A 23,499-nucleotide genomic window follows, 5' to 3' on the forward strand; every position below is an offset into this window, starting at 1 on the left:
ACATGTATTGTAAAGGTAATATAATATATGAATTAACTTAATAAACTGAGTGATTACTTAATAAAAACCGCCAGTAACTGTTTTTGTTGCATTTACCACGATACATTAGGACATTAGGATGGATTTTCTGCTACTGTTTCCATTCTATCACTTTTAACTGTTGTAGTTCCGCTTCTCGCCTCTGGATGTCAGTAAGTGCGCCGTTGACAGAGGCCTCCGCCAGCTGAGCGTCTCCAACATGACAACACACAGAGAAGCGATAACACGAGGAGAACTTGTGAACACAACACACATGTTCACCAGGACTACACACATGCTCACCAGGACTACACACATGTTCACCAGGACTACACACATGTTCACCAGGACTACACACATGCTCACCAGGACTACACACATGTTCACCAGGACTACACACATGCTCACCGGTAAATCTGCTGCTTCCTCCACTATTAATGTGTTAACTTTTTAACTGCCATTAATAGTAAAATACTACTTAAATACTATAGCATTATACGTTTTGAAAAGTTGTGTACAAACACAACACTGTAGCTCAGAAAACAACTCATTTTTATTAGTTCCCGCCTTCAACATTTGAATGTTCGGCTCGCGCTCCTGATGTTCTAGAATCTCGTGACGTGCGTACCTTGTGACGTCAATGTGCCTTTGATGCGTAGGTGTTTGGATCAAAGGCATGTCCTAGGACCTGAACCCATCGACAGGTACCCCTCACTCTCACCTGACCTTCTTCAAGTTCGTGTTTCTCATCCTGAGCGTGTCAACTATATTCACATGGAGGATCCAAGGGGACCCGTGGGAGTGCTGGTGAGGTCGGACGGCCACGGAAGCGGGTCGCTGTACTTCCTCGGCGGCTGCACTGTTGGCAGAAGAACTGGTGAGTTCATTTTAACCATTATTTTATAAATGTGTATCGGTTGCGCGGAACATTAAGTAGCTTTTTGTGTATGGATTTTGTATTAAAAAAAAAATAGACATATATTTCCCTACGAGAATTGTTCTGTCGTAAGAACACAATATCAGCCGTTATAAGCTTATGTCTGGTCTTGTTTCATGTTTTTTTGCATGAAACATCATTAAGTTTTGTAAAAATGTGTAAAGTTAAGATAAATTCGCAAACTTAAAAGTTCGTTATTCTTTTACCACCTAGCTAGCATCAGTAGCCTGGCAACCGTAGCACGTCTGATGGATACAGGATTATAGTTCAACTTAGCATAAATATGCATCTATAAAAAGCATGTTAAAAAAACATTTATTTTGGTTTTCCTCTCACTTTATTGTTAAATATAGTCCAAACTGTAACAAATGGATACAATCTGCTGCAATCGATCAAATATCGAACTTCGACAACTGCGAGCGTTAGCCAAGCTAACAGCCGTTAGCAACCAGACTGCAACAAATACGTTATTGACTCTCAGAGGTTCATCTACCGGGGGTTTGAAAAAGTTCAAAACTTAGTTTGGCTGCATCTGTTGTAGTCCGCAAGTTGATTCGGCCGTTATGGAGTCTACCTTCATCGTCGTAGCAACGAAAAAAGACAAATTGAAATACTTCATATATTTTCACTGATATGTGTTAAAGGTATATTTTCAGTATAACTCTAGACTCTTTTGATATTTAAAAAATATGAAATCGCCAGATTTTTGTTTTTTAATTGATCCCTTAAAAACTGCGTCACGTGACGTGTGACCGTTGCTGTTCCTCAGCACATCAACAACTTTCTTGGACTATACAAACTTATTTCTAATACATTTTATACAAAGGCGAAGCACAGCAGAGGTCTGTCTCACCTCATGGGGACGTTTTGGGCTTAAAGTAATAATACTTTTTATGATATTATCAAATCACTAGAATTTAAAGTTTTAAAAAATAACTGAAGTTTCTACAGAATGTGAAAATCAACATTCGTTGTACAAGCAAATGAAACTCCTTCTTCCCTCTGGCTCCACCATCAGATGTTTTAGATCTAGATCTCACAACTTTACCCTGTGAGTTTTCCAAGCTTTTAATTGAGAATTAAACGTTTTTAAACGTATCTTTGTAATTAATTTGGTTGATCTGTTATCACAAGTAACACTTATGCCGTACACTGGTTGAAATATTAAATAAACGCATTCTTTTTTTTCTATACAGGGTGTACACTGCAACTCACTGGCAACAATTATGTGTCCGGAAGACACTGCAGGATCACGCTCATCAATTCAAGTGGCGGCTTTCTTGAGGATACAAGGTAGTAACATGCTCTGAATGTATGTAATTAAGTAAGTAAGTAATATTTGTTGAGCGCTTTTCTAGACCAGGGGCACAGAGCGTTAGACAATTAAAACAATAGCCGATGAACTATATGCTTAAAATGTAAAGACACCACGAGACAAACACAGGAGTCTCAGAAAAACAAGGAAAAGCCTGCACGAATAAAATTGTCTTAAGATGTTTCTTGAACGAGTCAGTAGATCCATCAAGTGCAGAGAGAGAGAAAGATTGTTCCAAAGCTTAGGAGCTTGTTGCCTGAAAGGATTTCTCTCCTCTGGTCCTGAACTGTGTGTGACGAACCATCTGTAGATTGTGATCCACAGACCTAAGAGCCCGAGCTGGGGTGTAAATCTGGATCAGATCAGTGATGTAAGGAGAAGCCTGACCATGAATAGATCTGAAAGTAAGAACCAGAATTTTAAAGTTAGTCCTGAAAGAAACTGGCAGCCAGTGAAGAGTTTTAAGGATCGGAGTAATGTGAGTTCTTCTACCAGACCTGGTCAGAATTCTCGTTGCATAGTTTTGTATTAACTGTAGGCGAGAAAGATCCTTCTTGTTAAGACATGAAAACAAACTGTTGCAATAGTCTAAACAAGAAAACACAAACACATGGATTACAAGCTCCAGATCTATTGTCACAACATTTTCCTAAATTTAGAGATTTTTCTCAATTGAAGGAAACAGTTTCTGGGCAGTTTTCTGCAGTGTTGAACTAGAGAAATGTCTCTGTTAAATACAACACCCAGATTTATAAGGCTCAGTTTGACAGACTGACCTAAGTCCCCCAAGTACTGACTCAACCCTGGAACCTTATTATCAGGAGCAATAACAAAAGTTTCAGTTTTGTCCACATTTAGCTGGAAAGTGTTTTCACTCGGCCATTGTTTGATTTCTAACATTTACTTTTCCGTTGCAGTACTTATGGCACAGTGATCAATAACAGGATGACGCTGAAGAGACAAGGATTCGTCATAATGCATGGAGACATCATCCATTTCTCCTACAGACCCAATCGGCCAGAGCTGAGTAAGTTGAAAATTCTGCAGCTTGTCTACACTCCAAGTGTTGAGGACGACAATAATGATGAACCATGTCATTTCTTTTCATCTTGTAGATGTTTCTTTTGTGTTCTACATCAAGGAAAATTTCGATGTCCTCCCAGAGAGCCAAGGTGAGTCATTGATTTGATCATCTTCGTGTGTCACCGCATATTTGAGATGTGTAGTTGAGTCTGTGTTCCCTACTACAGATTAAATAGAATTCCATATGTGTCTCCCAATTCCGCTCCTTTTCTACTTTTTGCTGTTCCAACTGTGAATTTGCACTTTTGATTCTGATGATGTGAAACCCTAAATATTGTGATTTCTTTTTATAGGACCAATCACATATGGCCCTTCATTCATGAGGACGGAGATGATCAACTTCGAGGATATTCAGCCGAATGGAATGGGGGAAGAGAAAGGTATGTTATTTTCATGCACACATGAAAAAGTAATATTTAAGTCAACACAGTCCGTCTTAAGTTGTGTTAAACTGACTTATTACACTTTTTTATTCACCGCAATGATTGTTGTGTGATTGGTCAGAAGTTGAATCTGCTTTCTTTCTGGAAGGAGGCACGACAAATTGTGATTTTCTTTAAGATAAGATGATGCATGCAAGTGAAATTAAATATCACATGTCTATATATATATATTAAGTGTATAATAGCAGAAACTATTCATAATATTTTATGATTAATATAATAATGGGTGGTTGAAGCTTCATGAAGCAATCCACTAAATGTCACTCTCTGCTCTAATGTAATGTTTTAAACTATTCTGTTGAAACTTTAGTTTTGTTTAAAAGTTTATTTCCTGATTTTGTTTTTAAGATAAGCAAGCAATGGCCAAGCCTACACCACCATTGACACAGGCAATCGAGGAAATGCTGGTGTGTGTAATCTGCCAGGAAATGGTCTCGGACTGTGTCAGGTAAGATTGGAAGTTACTTTCTTAAAATCCCAACAGTTACGATGTATCGTTTGGTAACGTGTGTTTTTTTTCATTACAGTCTACAGCCCTGCATGCACAGCTTCTGTGCCTCCTGCGCCGTACAGTGGATGGAACAATCCGATTCTTGCCCCACTTGCCGCTGCCCTGTTGAGAGGATCAACAGAAACTACATCCTCAACAACCTGGTGGAAGCCTACTACGTGCAGCACCCAGGTATTGATCCAAATCAAACAAGTGTGTGGACATCATAAGATTAGGGTTTCAATTTTTTTGTTTCCTTCAAAAATTGTCACTTGTTAAGATCCCAATATAATCAAATTAATAATGATGTAGAACATTTTGTTAATTTAACGATATCCTTATTCAGCCAGTCGACTAAAAGTACATATTAATCTCTTCTAGTCAAGCTACAGTAAATATGACTAGTTTTATGCAAGTTAAACAAATCACGATAATGTAAGTTCTAGTAATGGACTGTTAGTGTTTCATTAAAAAGTTGTTATTGTCCGTTATTAGTTGATACATCTTTATTTATTATTTTTTGTCCTCTGAAGTAATGTAATTGTGTAACTTGATATGGAAAACATCACATAACAATTTTATTATTCCTGTGAACTTCCAGAGAAGAAGCTCAGCTCCTCCTCAGAATCCACTGCTGTCCCCAGGTAACAGATTGACTTGAACCGTCATTGATTCCAATTCATCTCCTGTGCTCAGTTTTTTTTAACCTCCCTACTCTCTGAATGCAGACGCTGAACACCATGTTCCGTGCCATTGCTGTTGGATCATGGTTTCACCATACAGCAGAATGGAGACCGAACAAGAAGAGCCATCTTCTAACTCTTGTGAGTCCACACAACATTTGGGATACATACAGTAACTGTGATAGTACATTTGGCCACAGATCAATTCTGTACCGACTGTTGGTCTGATAGGTTTGGAAATGATTTTTCTTTTGGTTGATTTGACAAAACGATAAGAAATATGCTTTGAGATCATTGCTTGTTTTTAAGTATGATTTTCCATCATTGGATTGAGTCATTATATTAGTTGTAGGTGATGCTAATAACGTCTTTACCTTGACAGGTGTTCGCTGCGAAATGACCTTCTGTGTCCGTGATTGCTGGAACTGTCTGCGTCCTTTCACTGGTACGTATCTCAGTTTAATCTACAACAGCATCATATGCTATGATTTACTGTGAGGGGAATAATTATAACATTTAATTTTGGTTAGAAAAAGATCAAAACTGTAGAAATTAAAATAGTGTTTATCCTTCCAGTGTTGGATAGTGTAACAGCAACGCTGTAATTTCGCCGTCAAATTTTCTGCATCTACAAGATACAGGCTCGTCTCTGACCAACTGCTCATTGTTATTTTAAATATGATGGAAAAAACATGGGTAAAATAATGGTGAAATATGGAAAGTGGTAAATGGTGTAGTACGGCCATTAGTTAAATAAAGTTCAATTTTGACTCGATAAAAACTCCTTTAACGACACATTAAAGATATATTTATTGATAAATTGATAGATTTAGAAGCAGTTTTTCTATATTGTTATTTCTACAAATGCAAATAAATGACACGGATTTATTCAAGTTGAATTTTCCAATTGTTTTTCAGAGCTGGATTTGGAAGAGGACTGTTACCGGAGTTTTCTGGATGTTGAAGGTTCTCAGGTGCTGCAGGTGAGCTGGACCTTAGCTTTTCATTAAACTACACATAAGGAAGTTTTCAATAAACTCTCTGGAACTGTTCTGTGAAACTTCCATTGTGTTCCCTTATATCTTAAGAGAATTGTTGTTGTGTTACTTCAAAGACTTACAACTAAATTTTGTTTTTCCGTCTGTAGGCCCACCTGTGCGCTCGATCCTTGACTTGGAGAGACATCGTGAGGGACGTGTGTCATCAAGTGGAGCAGGGACAGTACGAGCTCGCGGGTGAATATTCCGATCAGCTTTGGTGGCAAAATAAAATATTGCCTTGTTTGTAACATGTTTGTTTTGCTCAGACGAAGGTATCACTCCAGAGGGCCTGATGTGCAAACACTGTGCCATGGACGTCTTGGAGCAGATGGTCGAACAATATGTGAAGAAAATCCCAAACTTCCCTTAGACCTGCTGCCTTTCACAAGTAAGTCTTCATAGCAGCATCTTTAAGTTAAGATAGAGATAAGAAACTTGACAGATAGATAATCAGCATTAACAGTTTTCCGGTCTGTAGATTATATGATTGACTAGACAAACCTGCAGAAACAGCTGATGGTTCATGATGCTTATTTTCAAAGGCCACAAGATGGCGCTCTCAGCTCTTAAATCTTTAGCGATGAAGACGAAGAATTGAGAGCGCCACCTACTGAGCTCTTTTAATAACAACACTCTTACTTTTCATGAGCTTTCAAAAAAGTTGAATGAGTGAGGAAAATATATGAATTCAATGCATGTTTCAATTTTATTATTAACAATTTATACACATATTAGATGGTGTCACTTTGATGAAGCTTCACAAGACATCCCACTAGAGAAATCACAAAATGTACTAATTTATATCATCAATATGAACCTTACATATTGTCTTGACATTGATCAATGTCCATTTGTAGATTTTAAGAGAATAATTCATTAAACAATAGGAATCATTTATGCTTTTGTACTTGTTACAAGTGACATCACAGACGGCAGATGAACAAGCAAGGTGTTTTGTTTGTGTGTGTTTTACATAATCTCTCTTCTCTTTATTTCCAGGAGCACACAGATGTGGAGGAGTTTGCTGCTTCTGTGACCAGTTACATTTAATACCAACCACATCATGATAATATGCTGATGACAGTCGTAGGCCTCGTTCAGGACGACAGCGAACTGGCCTACAGAGAGGAGAAGCAATGTTCAGTGGACTGGTGTGAGGTGAACCACCTGCTCCTGAATGTCGACAGGACTAAAGAGATCATCATCGACTTCAGAAGATCCCGACCCAGCCACACACCACTCCTCATCAACGGCACAACGGTGTAGGTCGTCAGCAGCACCAAGTTACTCGGGGTGCACATCACAGAGGACCTCAGCTGGACACTTCACACCACCTCCCTGGTGAAGAAAGCCCAGCAGCACCAGCACTTCCTGCGACGGATGAGAAGGTTGTCTCGCCTCCCTCCATCCTCTCCACCATCTACAGAGGGACCATTGAGAGCCTGCTGATCAGCAGCTGTTTACATTTGTAATTTTTTATTGTTGTTATTTTTTATTTTTAATATATGTATTGCAATAAAATGTGTATTTATAACAATACTTGTTTTGAAAGTTTCTGAGGCAACCTACATTTCCCCAATGTGGGAAGAATAAATATATATATTGAGTTTAATCTTGCTAGTAATAGAGCAGAAATGTTTTGAAGTCCTGGTGAGGAAAGCAATATAACAGCAAAAAACGTGAAAAAATAATAAGAAACAATAATTTATAGTGATTATATTTTTGAAGTGGAAATTGCACTAAGTTACTGTGTTTGTCTCTATGTTTTCTTGACCTTTTATAGCATGTTTTTTAACTGAGTTTATTGATTTTGGTGGCTTAAGTGCTAAGGACCCTGGTCTGAGAAAGGGGTTTTACAAATAACAATTAACAACTTACTTACTAAGTTAATAAAATGATTCTACACACGTAAAGTTAATGTACTAAAAAACTAAGTAATTTCTTAATAAAAACCGCCAGTAACTGGTTTTGTTGCATTTACCACGATACATTAGGACATTAGGATGGATTTTCTGCTACTGTGTTTCCATTCTATCACTTTTAACTGTGGATGTCAGTAAGTGCGCCGTTGACAGAGGCCTCCGCCAGCTGAGCGTCTCCAACATGACAACACACAGAGAAACGATAACACATGTTCACCAGGACTACACACATGTTCACCAGGACTACACACATGCTCACCAGGACTACACACATGTTCACCAGGACTACACACATGTTCACTAGGACTACACACATCCTCACCGGTAAATCTGCTGCTTTATCCACTATTAATGTGTTAACTTTTTGATGCCATTAAGAGTAAAATACTACTTAAATACTAGAGCATTATAAGTTTTAAAAAGTAGCTCAGAAAACAACTCATTTTTATTAGTTCCCGCCTTCAACATTTGAATGTTCGGCTCGCGCTCCTGATGTTCTAGAATCTCGTGACGTGCGTACCTTGTGACGTCAATGTGCCTTTGATGCGTAGGTGTTTGGATCAAAGGCATGTCCTAGGACCTGAACCCATCGACAGGTACCCCTCACTCTCACCTGACCTTCTTCAAGTTCGTGTTTCTCATCCTGAGCGTGTCAACTATATTCACATGGAGGATCCAAGGGGACCCGTGGGAGTGCTGGTGAGGTCGGACGGCCACGGAAGCGGGTCGCTGTACTTCCTCGGCGGCTGCACTGTTGGCAGAAGAACTGGTGAGTTCATTTTAACCATTATTTTATAAATGTGTATCGGTTGCGCGGAACATTAAGTAGCTTTTTGTGTATGGATTTTGTATTAAAAAAAAAATAGACATATATTTCCCTACGAGAATTGTTCTGTCGTAAGAACACAATATCAGCCGTTATAAGCTTATGTCTGGTCTTGTTTCATGTTTTTTTGCATGAAACATCCTTAAGTTTGGTAAAAATGTGTAAATTAAGATAAATTCGCAAACTTAAAAGTTCGTTATTCTTTTACCACCTAGCTAGCATCAGTAGCCTAGCAACCGTAGCACGTCTGATGGATACAGGAATATAGTTCAACTTAGCATAAATATGCATCTATAAAAAGCACGTTAAAAAAACATTTCTTTTGGTTTTCCTCTCACTTTATTGTTAAATATAGTCCAAACTGTAACAAATGGATACAATCTGCTGCAATCGATCAAATGTCGAACTTCGACAACTGCGAGCGTTAGCCAAGCTAACAGCCGTTAGCAACCAGACTGCAACAAATACGTTATTGACTCTCAGAGGTTCATCTACCGGGGGTTTGAAAAAGTTCAAAACTTAGTTCGTCTGCATCTGTTGTAGTCCGGAAGTTGATTCGGCCGTTATGGAGTCTACCTTCATCGTCGTAGCAACGAAAAAAGACAAATTGAAATACTTCATATTTTTTCACTGATCTGGGTTAAAGGTATATTTTCAGTATTACTCTAGACTCTTTTGATATTTTAAAAATATAAAATATTTAAACCAGATTTGTGTTTTTTATTTGATCCCTTAAAAACTGCGTCACGTGACGTGTGACCGTTGCTGTTCCTCAGCACAACTTTCTTGGACTATACAAACTTATTTCTAATACATTTTATACAACGTCGAGGCACAGCAGGGATCTGTCTCACCTCATGGGGACGTTTTGGGCTTAAAATAATATTTTTTATGATATTATCAAATCACTAGAATTTAAAGTTTTTAAAAATAACTGAAGTTTCTACAGAATGTGAAAATCAACATTCGTTGTACAAGCAAATGACACTCCTTCTTCCCTCTGGCTTCACCATCAGATGTTTTAGATCTAGATCTCACAACTTTACCCTGTGAGTTTTCCAAGCTTTTAATTGAGAATTAAACGTTTTTAAACGTATCTTTGTAATTAATTTGGTTGATCTGTTATCACAAGTAACACTTATGCCGTACACTGGTTGAAATATTAAATAAACGCATTCTTTTTTTTCTATACAGGGTGTACACTGCAACTCACTGGCAACAAACATGTGTCCGGAAGACACTGCAGGATCACGCTCATCAATTCAAGTGGCGGCTTTCTTGAGGATACAAGGTATTAACATGCACTGAATGTATGTAATTAAGTAAGTAAGTAATATTTGTAGAGCGCTTTTCTAGACTAGGGGCACAAAGTGCTTAGACAATTAAAACAATAGCCGATAAACTATATGCCTAAAAGGCAAAGACACCACGAGACAAACACAGGAGTCTCAGAGAAACAAGGAAAAGCCTGCACGAATAAAAGTGTCTTAAGATGTTTCTTGAACGAGTCAGTAGATCCATCAAGTGCAGAGAGAGAGAAAGATTGTTCCAAAGCTTAGGAGCTTGTTGCCTGAAAGGATTTCTCTCCTTTGGTCCTGAACTGTGTGCGAGGAACCATCAGTAGATTCTGATCCACAGACCTAATAGCCCGAGCTGCGGTGTAAAGAGGAGCCTGACCATGAATAGATCTGAAATAAAGAAACAGAATTTTAAAGTTAGTCCTGAAAGAAACTGGCAGCCAGTGAAGAGTTTTAAGGATCGGAGTAATGTGAGTTCTTCTACCAGACCTGGTCAGAATTCTCGCTGCATAGTTTTGTATTAACTGTAGGCGAGAAAGCTCCTTCTTGTTAAGACATGAAAACAAACTGTTGCAATAGTCTAAACAAGAAAACACAAACACATGGATTACAAGCTCCAGATCTATTGTCACAACATTTTCCTAAATTTAGAGATTTTTCTCAATTGAAGGAAACAATTTCTGGGCAGTTTTCTGCAGTGTTGAACTAGAGAAATGTCTCTGTTAAATACAACACCCAGATTTATAAGGCTCAGTTTGACAGACTGACCTAAGTCCCCCAAGTACTGACTCAACCCTGGAACCTTATTATCAGGAGCAATAACAAAAGTTTCGGTTTTGTCCACATTTAGCTGGAAAGTGTTTTCACTCGGCCATTGTTTGATTTCTAACATTTACTTTTCCGTTGCAGTACTTATGGCACAGTGATCAATAACAGGATGACGCTGAAGAGACAAGGATTCGTCATAATGCATGGAGACATCATCCATTTCTCCTACAGACCCAATCGGCCAGAGCTGAGTAAGTTGAAAATTCTGCAGCTTGTCTACACTCCAAGTGTTGAGGACGACAATAATGATGAACCATGTCATTTCTTTTCATCTTGTAGATGTTTCTTTTGTGTTCTACATCAAGGAAAATTTCGATGTCCTCCCAGAGAGCCAAGGTGAGTCATTGATTTGATCATCTTCGTGTGTCTCCGCATATTTGAGATGTGTAGTTGAGTCTGTGTTCCCTACTACAGATTAAATAGAATTCCATATGTGTCTCCCAATTCCGCTCCTTTTCTACTTTTTGCTGTTCCAACTGTGAATTTGCACTTTTGATTCTGATGATGTGAAACCCTAAATATTGTGATTTCTTTTTTTAGGAGCAATCACATATGGCCCTTCATTCATGAGGACGGAGATGATCAACTTCGAGGATATTCAGCCGAATGGAATGGGGGAAGAGAACGGTATGTTATTTTCATGCACACATGAAAAAGTAATATTTAAGTCAACACAGTCCGTCTTAAGTTGTGTTAAACTGACTTATTACACTTTTTTATTCACCGCAATGATTGTTGTGTGATTGGTCAGAAGTTGAATCTGCTTTCTTTCTGGAAGGAGGCACGACAAATTGTGATTTTCTTTAAGATAAGATGATGCATGCAAGTGAAATTAAATATCACATGTCTATATATATATATTAAGTGTATAATAGCAACAACTATTCATAATATTTTATGATTAATATAATAATGGGTGGTTGAAGCTTCATGAAGCAATCCACTAAATGTCACTCTCTGCTCTAATGTAATGTTTTAAACTATTCTGTTGAAACTTTAGTTTTGTTTAAAAGTTTATTTCCTGATTTTGTTTTTAAGATAAGCAAGCAATGGCCAAGCCTACACCACCATTGACACAGGCAATCGAGGAAATGCTGGTGTGTGTAATCTGCCAGGAAATGGTCTCGGACTGTGTCAGGTAAGATTGGAAGTTACTTTCTTAAAATCCCAACAGTTACGATGTATCGTTTGGTAACGTGTGTTTTTTTTCATTACAGTCTACAGCCCTGCATGCACAGCTTCTGTGCCTTCTGCGCCGTACAGTGGATGGAACAATCCGATTCTTGCCCCACTTGCCGCTGCCCTGTTGAGAGGATCAACAGAAACTACATCCTCAACAACCTGGTGGAAGCCTACTACGTGCAGCACCCAGGTATTGATCCAAATCAAACAAGTGTGTGGACATCATAAGATTAGGGTTTCAATTTTTTTGTTTCCTTCAAAAATTGTCACTTGTTAAGATCCCAATATAATCAAATTAATAATGATGTAAAACATTTTGTTAATTTAACGATATCCTTATTCAGCCAGTCGACTAAAAGTACATATTAATCTCTTCTAGTCAAGCTACAGTAAATATGACTAGTTTTATGCAAGTTAAACAAATCACGATAATGTAAGTTCTAGTAATGGACTGTTAGTGTTTCATTAAAAAGTTGTTATTGTCCGTTATTAGTTGATACATCTTTATTTATTATTTTTTGTCCTCTGAAGTAATGTAATTGTGTAACTTGATATGGAAAACATCACATAACAATTGTATTATTCCTGTGAACTTCCAGAGAAGAAGCTCAGCTCCTCCTCAGAATCCACTGCTGTCCCCAGGTAACAGATTGACTTGAACCGTCATTGATTCCAATTCATCTCCTGTGCTCAGTTTTTTTTAACCTCCCTACTCTCTGAATGCAGATGCTGAACACCATGTTCCGTGCCATTGCTGTGGGATCATGGTTTCACCATACAGCAGAATGGAGACCGAACAAGAAGAGCCATCTTCTAACTCTTGTGAGTCCACACAACATTTGGGATACATACAGTAACTGTGATAGTACATTTGGCCACAGATCAATTCTGTACCGACAGTTGGTCTGATAGGTTTGGAAATGATTTTTCTTTTGGTTGATTTGACAAAACGATAAGAAATATGCTTTGAGATCATTGCTTGTTTTTAAGTATGATTTTCCATCATTGGATTGAGTCATTATATTAGTTGTAGGTGATGCTAATAACGTCTTTACCTTGACAGGTGTTCGCTGCGAAATGACCTTCTGTGTCCGTGATTGCTGGAACTGTCTGCGTCCTTTCACTGGTACGCATCTCAGTTTAATCTACAACATTATCATATGCTATGATTTACTGTGAGGGGAATAATTATAAGATTTAATTTTGGTTAGAAAAAGATCAAAACTGTAGCAATTAAAATAGTGTTTATCCTTCCAGTGTTGGATAGTGTAACAGCAACACTGTAATTTCGCCGTTGTCAATTTTCTGCATCTACAAGATAAAGGCTCGTCTCTGACCAACTGCTCATTGTTATTTTAAATATAATGGAAAAAACATGGTAAAATAATGGTGAAATATGGAAAGTGGTAAATGGTGTAGTACGGCCATTAGTTAAATAAAGTTCAATTTTGACTCGAAAAAACTCCTTTAACGACACATTAAAGATATTTTTATGATTTGAATAAGTAATAAAAACGTAAATAAAAATGCTCAGATTTAGAAGCAGTTTTTCTATATTGTTATTTCTACAAATGCAAATAAATGACACGGATTTATTCAAGTTGAATTTTCCAATTGTTTTTCAGAGCTGGATTTGGAAGAGGACTGTTACCGGAGTTTTCTGGATGTTGAAGGTTCTCAGGTGCTGCAGGTGAGCTGGACCTTAGCTTTTCATTAAACTACACATAAGGAAGTTTTCAATAAACTCTCTGGAACTATTCTGTGAAACTTCCATTGTGTTCCCTTATATCTTAAGAGAATTGTTGTGTTACTTCAAAGACTCACAACTAAATTTTGTTTTTCCGTCTGTAGGCCCACCTTTGCGCTCGATCCTTGACTTGGAAAGACATCCTGAGGGACGTGTGTCATCAAGTGGAGCAGGGACAGTACGATCTCGCGGGTGAATATTGTGTTCCATGGACGTCTTGGAGCAGATGGTTGAACAATATGTGAAGAAAATCCCAAACTTCCCTTAGACCTGCTGCCTTTCTCAAGTAAGTCTTCATAGCAGCATCTTTAAGTTAAGATAGAGATAAGAAACTTGACAGATAGATGATCAGAGTTAACATTTTTCCAATCTGTAGATTATATGATCGACTAGACAAACCTGCAGAAACAGCTGATGGTTCATGATGCTTATTTTCAAAGGCCACAAGATGGCGCTCTCAGCTCTTAAATCTTTAGCGATGAAGACGAAGAATTGAGAGCGCCACCTACTGAGCTCTTTTAATAACAACACTCTTACTTTTCATGAGCTTTCAAAAAAGTTGAATGAGTGAGGAAAATATATGAATTCAATGCATGTTTCAATTTTATTATTAACAATTTATACACATATTAGATGGTGTCACTTTGATGAAGCTTCACAAGACATCCCACTAGAGAAATCACAAAATGTACTAATTTATATCATCAATATGAACCTTACATATTGTCTTGACATTGATCAATGTCCATTTGTAGATTTTAAGAGAATAATTCATTAAACAATAGGAATCATTTATGCTTTTGTACTTGTTACAAGTGACATCACAGACGGCAGATGAACAAGCAAGGTGTTTTGTTTGTGTGTGTTTTACATAATCTCTCTTCTCTTTATTTCCAGGAGCACACAGATGTGGAGGAGTTTGCTGCTTCTGTGACCAGTTACATTTAATACCAACCACATCATGATAATATGCTGATGACAGTCGTAGGCCTCGTTCAGGACGACAGCGAACTGGCCTACAGAGAGGAGAAGCAATGTTCAGTGGACTGGTGTGAGGTGAACCACCTGCTCCTGAATGTCGACAGGACTAAAGAGATCATCATCGACTTCAGAAGATCCCGACCCAGCCACACACCACTCCTCATCTACGGCACAACGGTGTAGGTCGTCAGCAGCACCAAGTTACTCGGGGTGCACATCACAGAGGACCTCAGCTGGACACTTCACACCACCTCCCTGGTGAAGAAAGCCCAGCAGCGCCAGCACTTCCTGCGACGGATGAGAAGGTTGTCTCGCCTCCCTCCATCCTCTCCACCATCTACAGAGGGAGCATTGAGAGCCTGCTGATCAGCAGCTGTTTACATTTGTAATTTTTTATTGTTGTTATTTTTTATTTTTAATATATGTATTGCAATAAAATGTGTATTTATAACAATACTTGTTTTGAAAGTTTCTGAGGCAACCTACATTTCCCCAATGTGGGAAGAATAAATATATATATTGAGTTTAATCTTGCTAGTAATAGAGCAGAAATGTTTTGAAGTCCTGGTGAGGAAAGCAATATAACAGCAAAAAACGTGAAAAAATAATAAGAAACAATAATTTATAGTGATTATATTTTTGAAGTGGAAATTGCACTAAGTTACTGTGTTTGTCTCTATGTTTTCTTGACCTTTTATAGCATGTTTTTTAACTGAGTTTATTGATTTTGGTGGCTTAAGTGCTAAGGACCCTGGTCTGAGAAAGGGGTTTTACAAATAACAATTAACAACTTACTTACTAAGTTAATAAAATGATTCTACACACGTAAAGTTAATGTACTAAAAAACTAAGTAATTTCTTAATAAAAACCGCCAGTAACTGGTTTTGTTGCATTTACCACGATACATTAGGACATTAGGATGGATTTTCTGCTACTGTGTTTCCATTCTATCACTTTTAACTGTGGATGTCAGTAAGTGCGCCGTTGACAGAGGCCTCCGCCAGCTGAGCGTCTCCAACATGACAACACACAGAGAAACGATAACACATGTTCACCAGGACTACACACATGTTCACCAGGACTACACACATGCTCACCAGGACTACACACATGTTCACCAGGACTACACACATGTTCACTAGGACTACACACATCCTCACCGGTAAATCTGCTGCTTTATCCACTATTAATGTGTTAACTTTTTGATGCCATTAAGAGTAAAATACTACTTAAATACTAGAGCATTATAAGTTTTAAAAAGTAGCTCAGAAAACAACTCATTTTTATTAGTTCCCGCCTTCAACATTTGAATGTTCGGCTCGCGCTCCTGATGTTCTAGAATCTCGTGACGTGCGTACCTTGTGACGTCAATGTGCCTTTGATGCGTAGGTGTTTGGATCAAAGGCATGTCCTAGGACCTGAACCCATCGACAGGTACCCCTCACTCTCACCTGACCTTCTTCAAGTTCGTGTTTCTCATCCTGAGCGTGTCAACTATATTCACATGGAGGATCCAAGGGGACCCGTGGGAGTGCTGGTGAGGTCGGACGGCCACGGAAGCGGGTCGCTGTACTTCCTCGGCGGCTGCACTGTTGGCAGAAGAACTGGTGAGTTCATTTTAACCATTATTTTATAAATGTGTATCGGTTGCGCGGAACATTAAGTAGCTTTTTGTGTATGGATTTTGTATTAAAAAAAAAATAGACATATATTTCCCTACGAGAATTGTTCTGTCGTAAGAACACAATATCAGCCGTTATAAGCTTATGTCTGGTCTTGTTTCATGTTTTTTTGCATGAAACATCCTTAAGTTTGGTAAAAATGTGTAAATTAAGATAAATTCGCAAACTTAAAAGTTCGTTATTCTTTTACCACCTAGCTAGCATCAGTAGCCTAGCAACCGTAGCACGTCTGATGGATACAGGAATATAGTTCAACTTAGCATAAATATGCATCTATAAAAAGCACGTTAAAAAAACATTTCTTTTGGTTTTCCTCTCACTTTATTGTTAAATATAGTCCAAACTGTAACAAATGGATACAATCTGCTGCAATCGATCAAATGTCGAACTTCGACAACTGCGAGCGTTAGCCAAGCTAACAGCCGTTAGCAACCAGACTGCAACAAATACGTTATTGACTCTCAGAGGTTCATCTACCGGGGGTTTGAAAAAGTTCAAAACTTAGTTCGTCTGCATCTGTTGTAGTCCGGAAGTTGATTCGGCCGTTATGGAGTCTACCTTCATCGTCGTAGCAACGAAAAAAGACAAATTGAAATACTTCATATTTTTTCACTGATCTGGGTTAAAGGTATATTTTCAGTATTACTCTAGACTCTTTTGATATTTTAAAAATATAAAATATTTAAACCAGATTTGTGTTTTTTATTTGATCCCTTAAAAACTGCGTCACGTGACGTGTGACCGTTGCTGTTCCTCAGCACAACTTTCTTGGACTATACAAACTTATTTCTAATACATTTTATACAACGTCGAGGCACAGCAGGGATCTGTCTCACCTCATGGGGACGTTTTGGGCTTAAAATAATATTTTTTATGATATTATCAAATCACTAGAATTTAAAGTTTTTAAAAATAACTGAAGTTTCTACAGAATGTGAAAATCAACATTCGTTGTACAAGCAAATGACACTCCTTCTTCCCTCTGGCTTCACCATCAGATGTTTTAGATCTAGATCTCACAACTTTACCCTGTGAGTTTTCCAAGCTTTTAATTGAGAATTAAACGTTTTTAAACGTATCTTTGTAATTAATTTGGTTGATCTGTTATCACAAGTAACACTTATGCCGTACACTGGTTGAAATATTAAATAAACGCATTCTTTTTTTTCTATACAGGGTGTACACTGCAACTCACTGGCAACAAACATGTGTCCGGAAGACACTGCAGGATCACGCTCATCAATTCAAGTGGCGGCTTTCTTGAGGATACAAGGTATTAACATGCACTGAATGTATGTAATTAAGTAAGTAAGTAATATTTGTAGAGCGCTTTTCTAGACTAGGGGCACAAAGTGCTTAGACAATTAAAACAATAGCCGATAAACTATATGCCTAAAAGGCAAAGACACCACGAGACAAACACAGGAGTCTCAGAGAAACAAGGAAAAGCCTGCACGAATAAAAGTGTCTTAAGATGTTTCTTGAACGAGTCAGTAGATCCATCAAGTGCAGAGAGAGAGAAAGATTGTTCCAAAGCTTAGGAGCTTGTTGCCTGAAAGGATTTCTCTCCTTTGGTCCTGAACTGTGTGCGAGGAACCATCAGTAGATTCTGATCCACAGACCTAATAGCCCGAGCTGCGGTGTAAAGAGGAGCCTGACCATGAATAGATCTGAAATAAAGAAACAGAATTTTAAAGTTAGTCCTGAAAGAAACTGGCAGCCAGTGAAGAGTTTTAAGGATCGGAGTAATGTGAGTTCTTCTACCAGACCTGGTCAGAATTCTCGCTGCATAGTTTTGTATTAACTGTAGGCGAGAAAGCTCCTTCTTGTTAAGACATGAAAACAAACTGTTGCAATAGTCTAAACAAGAAAACACAAACACATGGATTACAAGCTCCAGATCTATTGTCACAACATTTTCCTAAATTTAGAGATTTTTCTCAATTGAAGGAAACAATTTCTGGGCAGTTTTCTGCAGTGTTGAACTAGAGAAATGTCTCTGTTAAATACAACACCCAGATTTATAAGGCTCAGTTTGACAGACTGACCTAAGTCCCCCAAGTACTGACTCAACCCTGGAACCTTATTATCAGGAGCAATAACAAAAGTTTCGGTTTTGTCCACATTTAGCTGGAAAGTGTTTTCACTCGGCCATTGTTTGATTTCTAACATTTACTTTTCCGTTGCAGTACTTATGGCACAGTGATCAATAACAGGATGACGCTGAAGAGACAAGGATTCGTCATAATGCATGGAGACATCATCCATTTCTCCTACAGACCCAATCGGCCAGAGCTGAGTAAGTTGAAAATTCTGCAGCTTGTCTACACTCCAAGTGTTGAGGACGACAATAATGATGAACCATGTCATTTCTTTTCATCTTGTAGATGTTTCTTTTGTGTTCTACATCAAGGAAAATTTCGATGTCCTCCCAGAGAGCCAAGGTGAGTCATTGATTTGATCATCTTCGTGTGTCTCCGCATATTTGAGATGTGTAGTTGAGTCTGTGTTCCCTACTACAGATTAAATAGAATTCCATATGTGTCTCCCAATTCCGCTCCTTTTCTACTTTTTGCTGTTCCAACTGTGAATTTGCACTTTTGATTCTGATGATGTGAAACCCTAAATATTGTGATTTCTTTTTTTAGGAGCAATCACATATGGCCCTTCATTCATGAGGACGGAGATGATCAACTTCGAGGATATTCAGCCGAATGGAATGGGGGAAGAGAACGGTATGTTATTTTCATGCACACATGAAAAAGTAATATTTAAGTCAACACAGTCCGTCCTAAGTTGTGTTAAACTGACTTATTACACTTTTTTATTCACCGCAATGATTGTTGTGTGATTGGTCAGAAGTTGAATCTGCTTTCTTTCTGGAAGGAGGCACGACAAATTGTGATTTTCTTTAAGATAAGATGATGCATGCAAGTGAAATTAAATATCACATGTCTATATATATATATTAAGTGTATAATAGCAACAACTATTCATAATATTTTATGATTAATATAATAATGGGTGGTTGAAGCTTCATGAAGGAATCCACTAAATGTCACTCTCTGCTCTAATGTAATGTTTTAAACTATTCTGTTGAAACTTTAGTTTTGTTTAAAAGTTTATTTCCTGATTTTGTTTTTAAGATAAGCAAGCAATGGCCAAGCCTACACCACCATTGACACAGGCAATCGAGGAAATGCTGGTGTGTGTAATCTGCCAGGAAATGGTCTCGGACTGTGTCAGGTAAGATTGGAAGTTACTTTCTTAAAATCCCAACAGTTACGATGTATCGTTTGGTAACGTGTGTTTTTTTTCATTACAGTCTACAGCCCTGCATGCACAGCTTCTGTGCCTTCTGCGCCGTACAGTGGATGGAACAATCCGATTCTTGCCCCACTTGCCGCTGCCCTGTTGAGAGGATCAACAGAAACTACATCCTCAACAACCTGGTGGAAGCCTACTACGTGCAGCACCCAGGTATTGATCCAAATCAAACAAGTGTGTGGACATCATAAGATTAGGGTTTCAATTTTTTTGTTTCCTTCAAAAATTGTCACTTGTTAAGATCCCAATATAATCAAATTAATAATGATGTAAAACATTTTGTTAATTTAACGATATCCTTATTCAGCCAGTCGACTAAAAGTACATATTAATCTCTTCTAGTCAAGCTACAGTAAATATGACTAGTTTTATGCAAGTTAAACAAATCACGATAATGTAAGTTCTAGTAATGGACTGTTAGTGTTTCATTAAAAAGTTGTTATTGTCCGTTATTAGTTGATACATCTTTATTTATTATTTTTTGTCCTCTGAAGTAATGTAATTGTGTAACTTGATATGGAAAACATCACATAACAATTGTATTATTCCTGTGAACTTCCAGAGAAGAAGCTCAGCTCCTCCTCAGAATCCACTGCTGTCCCCAGGTAACAGATTGACTTGAACCGTCATTGATTCCAATTCATCTCCTGTGCTCAGTTTTTTTTAACCTCCCTACTCTCTGAATGCAGACGCTGAACACCATGTTCCGTGCCATTGCTGTTGGATCATGGTTTCACCATACAGCAGAATGGAGACCGAACAAGAAGAGCCATCTTCTAACTCTTGTGAGTCCACACAACATTTGGGATACATACAGTAACTGTGATAGTACATTTGGCCACAGATCAATTCTGTACCGACTGTTGGTCTGATAGGTTTGGAAATGATTTTTCTTTTGGTTGATTTGACAAAACGATAAGAAATATGCTTTGAGATCATTGCTTGTTTTTAAGTATGATTTTCCATCATTGGATTGAGTCATTATATTAGTTGTAGGTGATGCTAATAACGTCTTTACCTTGACAGGTGTTCGCTGCGAAATGACCTTCTGTGTCCGTGATTGCTGGAACTGTCTGCGTCCTTTCACTGGTACGTATCTCAGTTTAATCTACAACAGCATCATATGCTATGATTTACTGTGAGGGGAATAATTATAACATTTAATTTTGGTTAGAAAAAGATCAAAACTGTAGCAATTAAAATAGTGTTTATCCTTCCAGTGTTGGATAGTGTAACAGCAACACTGTAATTTCGCCGTTGTCAATTTTCTGCATCTACAAGATAAAGGCTCGTCTCTGACCAACTGCTCATTGTTATTTTAAATATAATGGAAAAAACATGGTAAAATAATGGTGAAATATGGAAAGTGGTAAATGGTGTAGTACGGCCATTAGTTAAATAAAGTTCAATTTTGACTCGAAAAAAACTCCTTTAACGACACATTAAAGATATTTTTATGATTTGAATAAGTAATAAAAACGTAAATAAAAATGCTCAGATTTAGAAGCAGTTTTTCTATATTGTTATTTCTACAAATGCAAATAAATGACACGGATTTATTCAAGTTGAATTTTCCAATTGTTTTTCAGAGCTGGATTTGGAAGAGGACTGTTACCGGAGTTTTCTGGATGTTGAAGGTTCTCAGGTGCTGCAGGTGAGCTGGACCTTAGCTTTTCATTAAACTACACATAAGGAAGTTTTCAATAAACTCTCTGGAACTATTCTGTGAAACTTCCATTGTGTTCCCTTATATCTTAAGAGAATTGTTGTGTTACTTCAAAGACTCACAACTAAATTTTGTTTTTCCGTCTGTAGGCCCACCTTTGCGCTCGATCCTTGACTTGGAAAGACATCGTGAGGGACGTGTGTCATCAAGTGGAGCAGGGACAGTACGATCTCGCGGGTGAATATTGTGTGCCATGGACGTCTTGGAGCAGATGGTTGAACAATATGTGAAGAAAATCCCAAACTTCCCTTAGACCTGCTGCCTTTCTCAAGTAAGTCTTCATAGCAGCATCTTTAAGTTAAGATAGAGATAAGAAACTTGACAGATAGATGATCAGAGTTAACATTTTTCCAATCTGTAGATTATATGATCGACTAGACAAACCTGCAGAAACAGCTGATGGTTCATGATGCTTATTTTCAAAGGCCACAAGATGGCGCTCTCAGCTCTTAAATCTTTAGCGATGAAGACGAAGAATTGAGAGCGCCACCTACTGAGCTCTTTTAATAACACTGTCATTTCATGAGCTTTAAAAAATGTTAAATGAATGAGGAAAATATATGAATTCACTGATGTTTCAATTTCATTATTAACACATTATACAGTTATTAGATAGTGTCGCTTTGATGAAGCTTCACAAAAGAAACCCCACTAGAAAAACCCCATCACTTAATCCCATCACTAAATTAAATACTAATTTCTATCATCAATATGAACCTTACATATTGTCTTGACATTGATCAATGTCCATTTGTAGATTTTAAGAGAATAATTCATTAAACAATAAGAATAATTTATGCTTTTATACTTGCATGTTACAAGTGACATCACAGACGGATTCATGTCTGAGGTGGGAAATGTATTTTACAAGTCTTGGATTTTTTTATACATTAAAATAAATTACATTAGAAATATTTTAAGGATTACATTTTTTTTTAACCAAATTAAGTAATTAATTGTTTGGGTGGTTGTAAAGTTTAGGCTCTTGTGCGTCTGTAATAGAAAGTGTGAATTGCAAGGACGAGGCATTCGAACTGTTGACGCAGTTGATCGATTGTCTCACCAGAGAGAGGCCTTAACCAAATGTCTACTTGTGCTGTTGTGTGGCTGGAGAGTAGAAAAATGAAGGTGTTTTGTTTGTGTGTGTTTTAGTTAATCTCTCTTCTCTTTATTTTCAGGAAGCTAAATCACATCTGTGAGGACGGATCAGAGCAGATGATGGATTCTTCAGCACCTTGTTTTCTACAATCAACTCAGGACGATAAGAAGAAAGAGAATTTCTGTTTTAATTTCAAATATATTTATGTATTACCAAACAATAAACTTTTATTATTTTATGGTTATGAGTCACTTGTTGTTTACTAGGTTGCTCCGAAGAGCCGATGACTATTTAGGCTGAACGCGGGCCACATTTTTAAATTCCCCCTCTTCCTGTTTTGCAAAGGCATTAGCTAGTTCTCAGACTAAAGTCTGGGAGGCACGTGGAAATTGAGCAAACATACAAGGCTGGGTTCATAATCTTAATGTGGGATTTCATGTCGCTGGTGGGAACGGGGGGATCAATAAGTTGTAATGCTGCCTGAGGGCACAAGGGCGGCGGCTCAATTCTTTTCTCTGGATAATCATCTGCAAGATGCTTAGAGTGGTGCAGAAGGGGTCGCTTTGTTGTGGACGGCATGTTTCATGTCGGGTTTATGGCCTTTATGCTGCAACACAAGATAACTGTATAGTAAACCTGCCTGACTTTGTCTTTAATTACTTCATTTTGTAACATTGCTTTATATATTTACTTTTCCCTGGTAACCCGCAAAAAAGGAAAAAAAAAGATGGATGATTCTCTCTAACCCTGCCGAACACCACCTTTTCACCCAAGCCCCTTCTCCTGCAGACCTCCACCTCTTCTTTCAGACCCTTGCCATTTCAAAAATAAAGAAAAATAAGCTTAAGTGATTCTCTGTCTCTTCCTTCTG

General features: G+C 37.9%; 3 protein-coding genes across 4 annotated transcripts; all 3 read left to right on the forward strand.

Annotated features, from left to right (window-relative positions):
* The first annotated feature begins 733 nt into the window (after positions 1–733).
* LOC148088330 (E3 ubiquitin-protein ligase CHFR-like) lies at positions 734–5,092 on the forward strand. The gene is made up of 9 exons (XM_087796573.1): positions 734–895; positions 2,152–2,248; positions 3,188–3,297; positions 3,386–3,442; positions 3,647–3,733; positions 4,145–4,244; positions 4,324–4,478; positions 4,888–4,930; positions 5,015–5,092. The coding sequence occupies exons 1-9, from the start codon at positions 793–795 to the stop codon at positions 5,019–5,021; spliced, it is 759 nt and encodes a 252-aa protein (XP_087652699.1). The 5' UTR covers positions 734–792; the 3' UTR covers positions 5,022–5,092.
* A 3,451-nt stretch (positions 5,093–8,543) lies between these two features.
* On the forward strand, positions 8,544–15,212 carry LOC148088331 (E3 ubiquitin-protein ligase CHFR-like). 2 transcript variants are annotated; one of them, XM_087796567.1, is made up of 13 exons: positions 8,544–8,700; positions 9,952–10,048; positions 10,965–11,074; positions 11,163–11,219; positions 11,424–11,510; positions 11,922–12,021; positions 12,101–12,255; positions 12,665–12,707; positions 12,792–12,887; positions 13,129–13,191; positions 13,691–13,755; positions 13,917–14,102; positions 14,713–15,212. In XM_087796567.1, the coding sequence occupies exons 1-9, from the start codon at positions 8,598–8,600 to the stop codon at positions 12,796–12,798; spliced, it is 759 nt and encodes a 252-aa protein (XP_087652693.1). In that variant the 5' UTR covers positions 8,544–8,597; the 3' UTR covers positions 12,799–12,887; positions 13,129–13,191; positions 13,691–13,755; positions 13,917–14,102; positions 14,713–15,212. The 2 variants fall into 2 exon arrangements, with proteins under 2 accessions (XP_087652693.1, XP_087652692.1); XM_087796566.1 differs by having other exon boundaries at positions 13,917–14,098; positions 14,710–15,212.
* Positions 15,213–16,244: 1,032 nt separating this feature from the next.
* On the forward strand, positions 16,245–22,805 carry LOC148088332 (E3 ubiquitin-protein ligase CHFR-like). The gene is made up of 13 exons (XM_087796571.1): positions 16,245–16,401; positions 17,653–17,749; positions 18,666–18,775; positions 18,864–18,920; positions 19,125–19,211; positions 19,623–19,722; positions 19,802–19,956; positions 20,366–20,408; positions 20,493–20,588; positions 20,830–20,892; positions 21,393–21,457; positions 21,619–21,800; positions 22,708–22,805. Exons 1-9 carry the CDS (start codon positions 16,299–16,301, stop codon positions 20,497–20,499), a joined length of 759 nt encoding a protein of 252 aa, XP_087652697.1. The 5' UTR covers positions 16,245–16,298; the 3' UTR covers positions 20,500–20,588; positions 20,830–20,892; positions 21,393–21,457; positions 21,619–21,800; positions 22,708–22,805.
* Positions 22,806–23,499: the final 694 nt, after the last annotated feature.

Source organism: Callionymus lyra, chromosome 1 (assembly GCF_982586985.1).
Source record: "Callionymus lyra chromosome 1, fCalLyr1.hap1.1, whole genome shotgun sequence".
Classification (NCBI taxonomy): domain Eukaryota; kingdom Metazoa; phylum Chordata; class Actinopteri; order Syngnathiformes; family Callionymidae; genus Callionymus; species Callionymus lyra.

What these genes read in the sequence shown, in the direction of transcription:
- LOC148088330 (XM_087796573.1), top strand. Translation starts at nt 793, where the DNA reads ATGGAGGATCCAAGGGGACCCGTGGGAGTGCTGGTGAGGTCGGACGGC. An exon ending in ACCCAATCGGCCAGAGCTGA is followed by an intron (nt 3,298 to 3,385) that starts GTAAGTTGAAAA and finishes TTCATCTTGTAG; the next exon opens with ATGTTTCTTTTGTGTTCTAC. An exon ending in TGGAATGGGGGAAGAGAAAG is followed by an intron (nt 3,734 to 4,144) that starts GTATGTTATTTT and finishes TTTGTTTTTAAG; the next exon opens with ATAAGCAAGCAATGGCCAAG.
- LOC148088331 (XM_087796567.1), top strand. Translation starts at nt 8,598, where the DNA reads ATGGAGGATCCAAGGGGACCCGTGGGAGTGCTGGTGAGGTCGGACGGC. An exon ending in GGCTTTCTTGAGGATACAAG is followed by an intron (nt 10,049 to 10,964) that starts GTATTAACATGC and finishes TTTCCGTTGCAG; the next exon opens with TACTTATGGCACAGTGATCA. An exon ending in TGGAATGGGGGAAGAGAACG is followed by an intron (nt 11,511 to 11,921) that starts GTATGTTATTTT and finishes TTTGTTTTTAAG; the next exon opens with ATAAGCAAGCAATGGCCAAG.
- LOC148088332 (XM_087796571.1), top strand. Translation starts at nt 16,299, where the DNA reads ATGGAGGATCCAAGGGGACCCGTGGGAGTGCTGGTGAGGTCGGACGGC. An exon ending in TGTCCTCCCAGAGAGCCAAG is followed by an intron (nt 18,921 to 19,124) that starts GTGAGTCATTGA and finishes TTCTTTTTTTAG; the next exon opens with GAGCAATCACATATGGCCCT. An exon ending in ATGGTCTCGGACTGTGTCAG is followed by an intron (nt 19,723 to 19,801) that starts GTAAGATTGGAA and finishes TTTTCATTACAG; the next exon opens with TCTACAGCCCTGCATGCACA.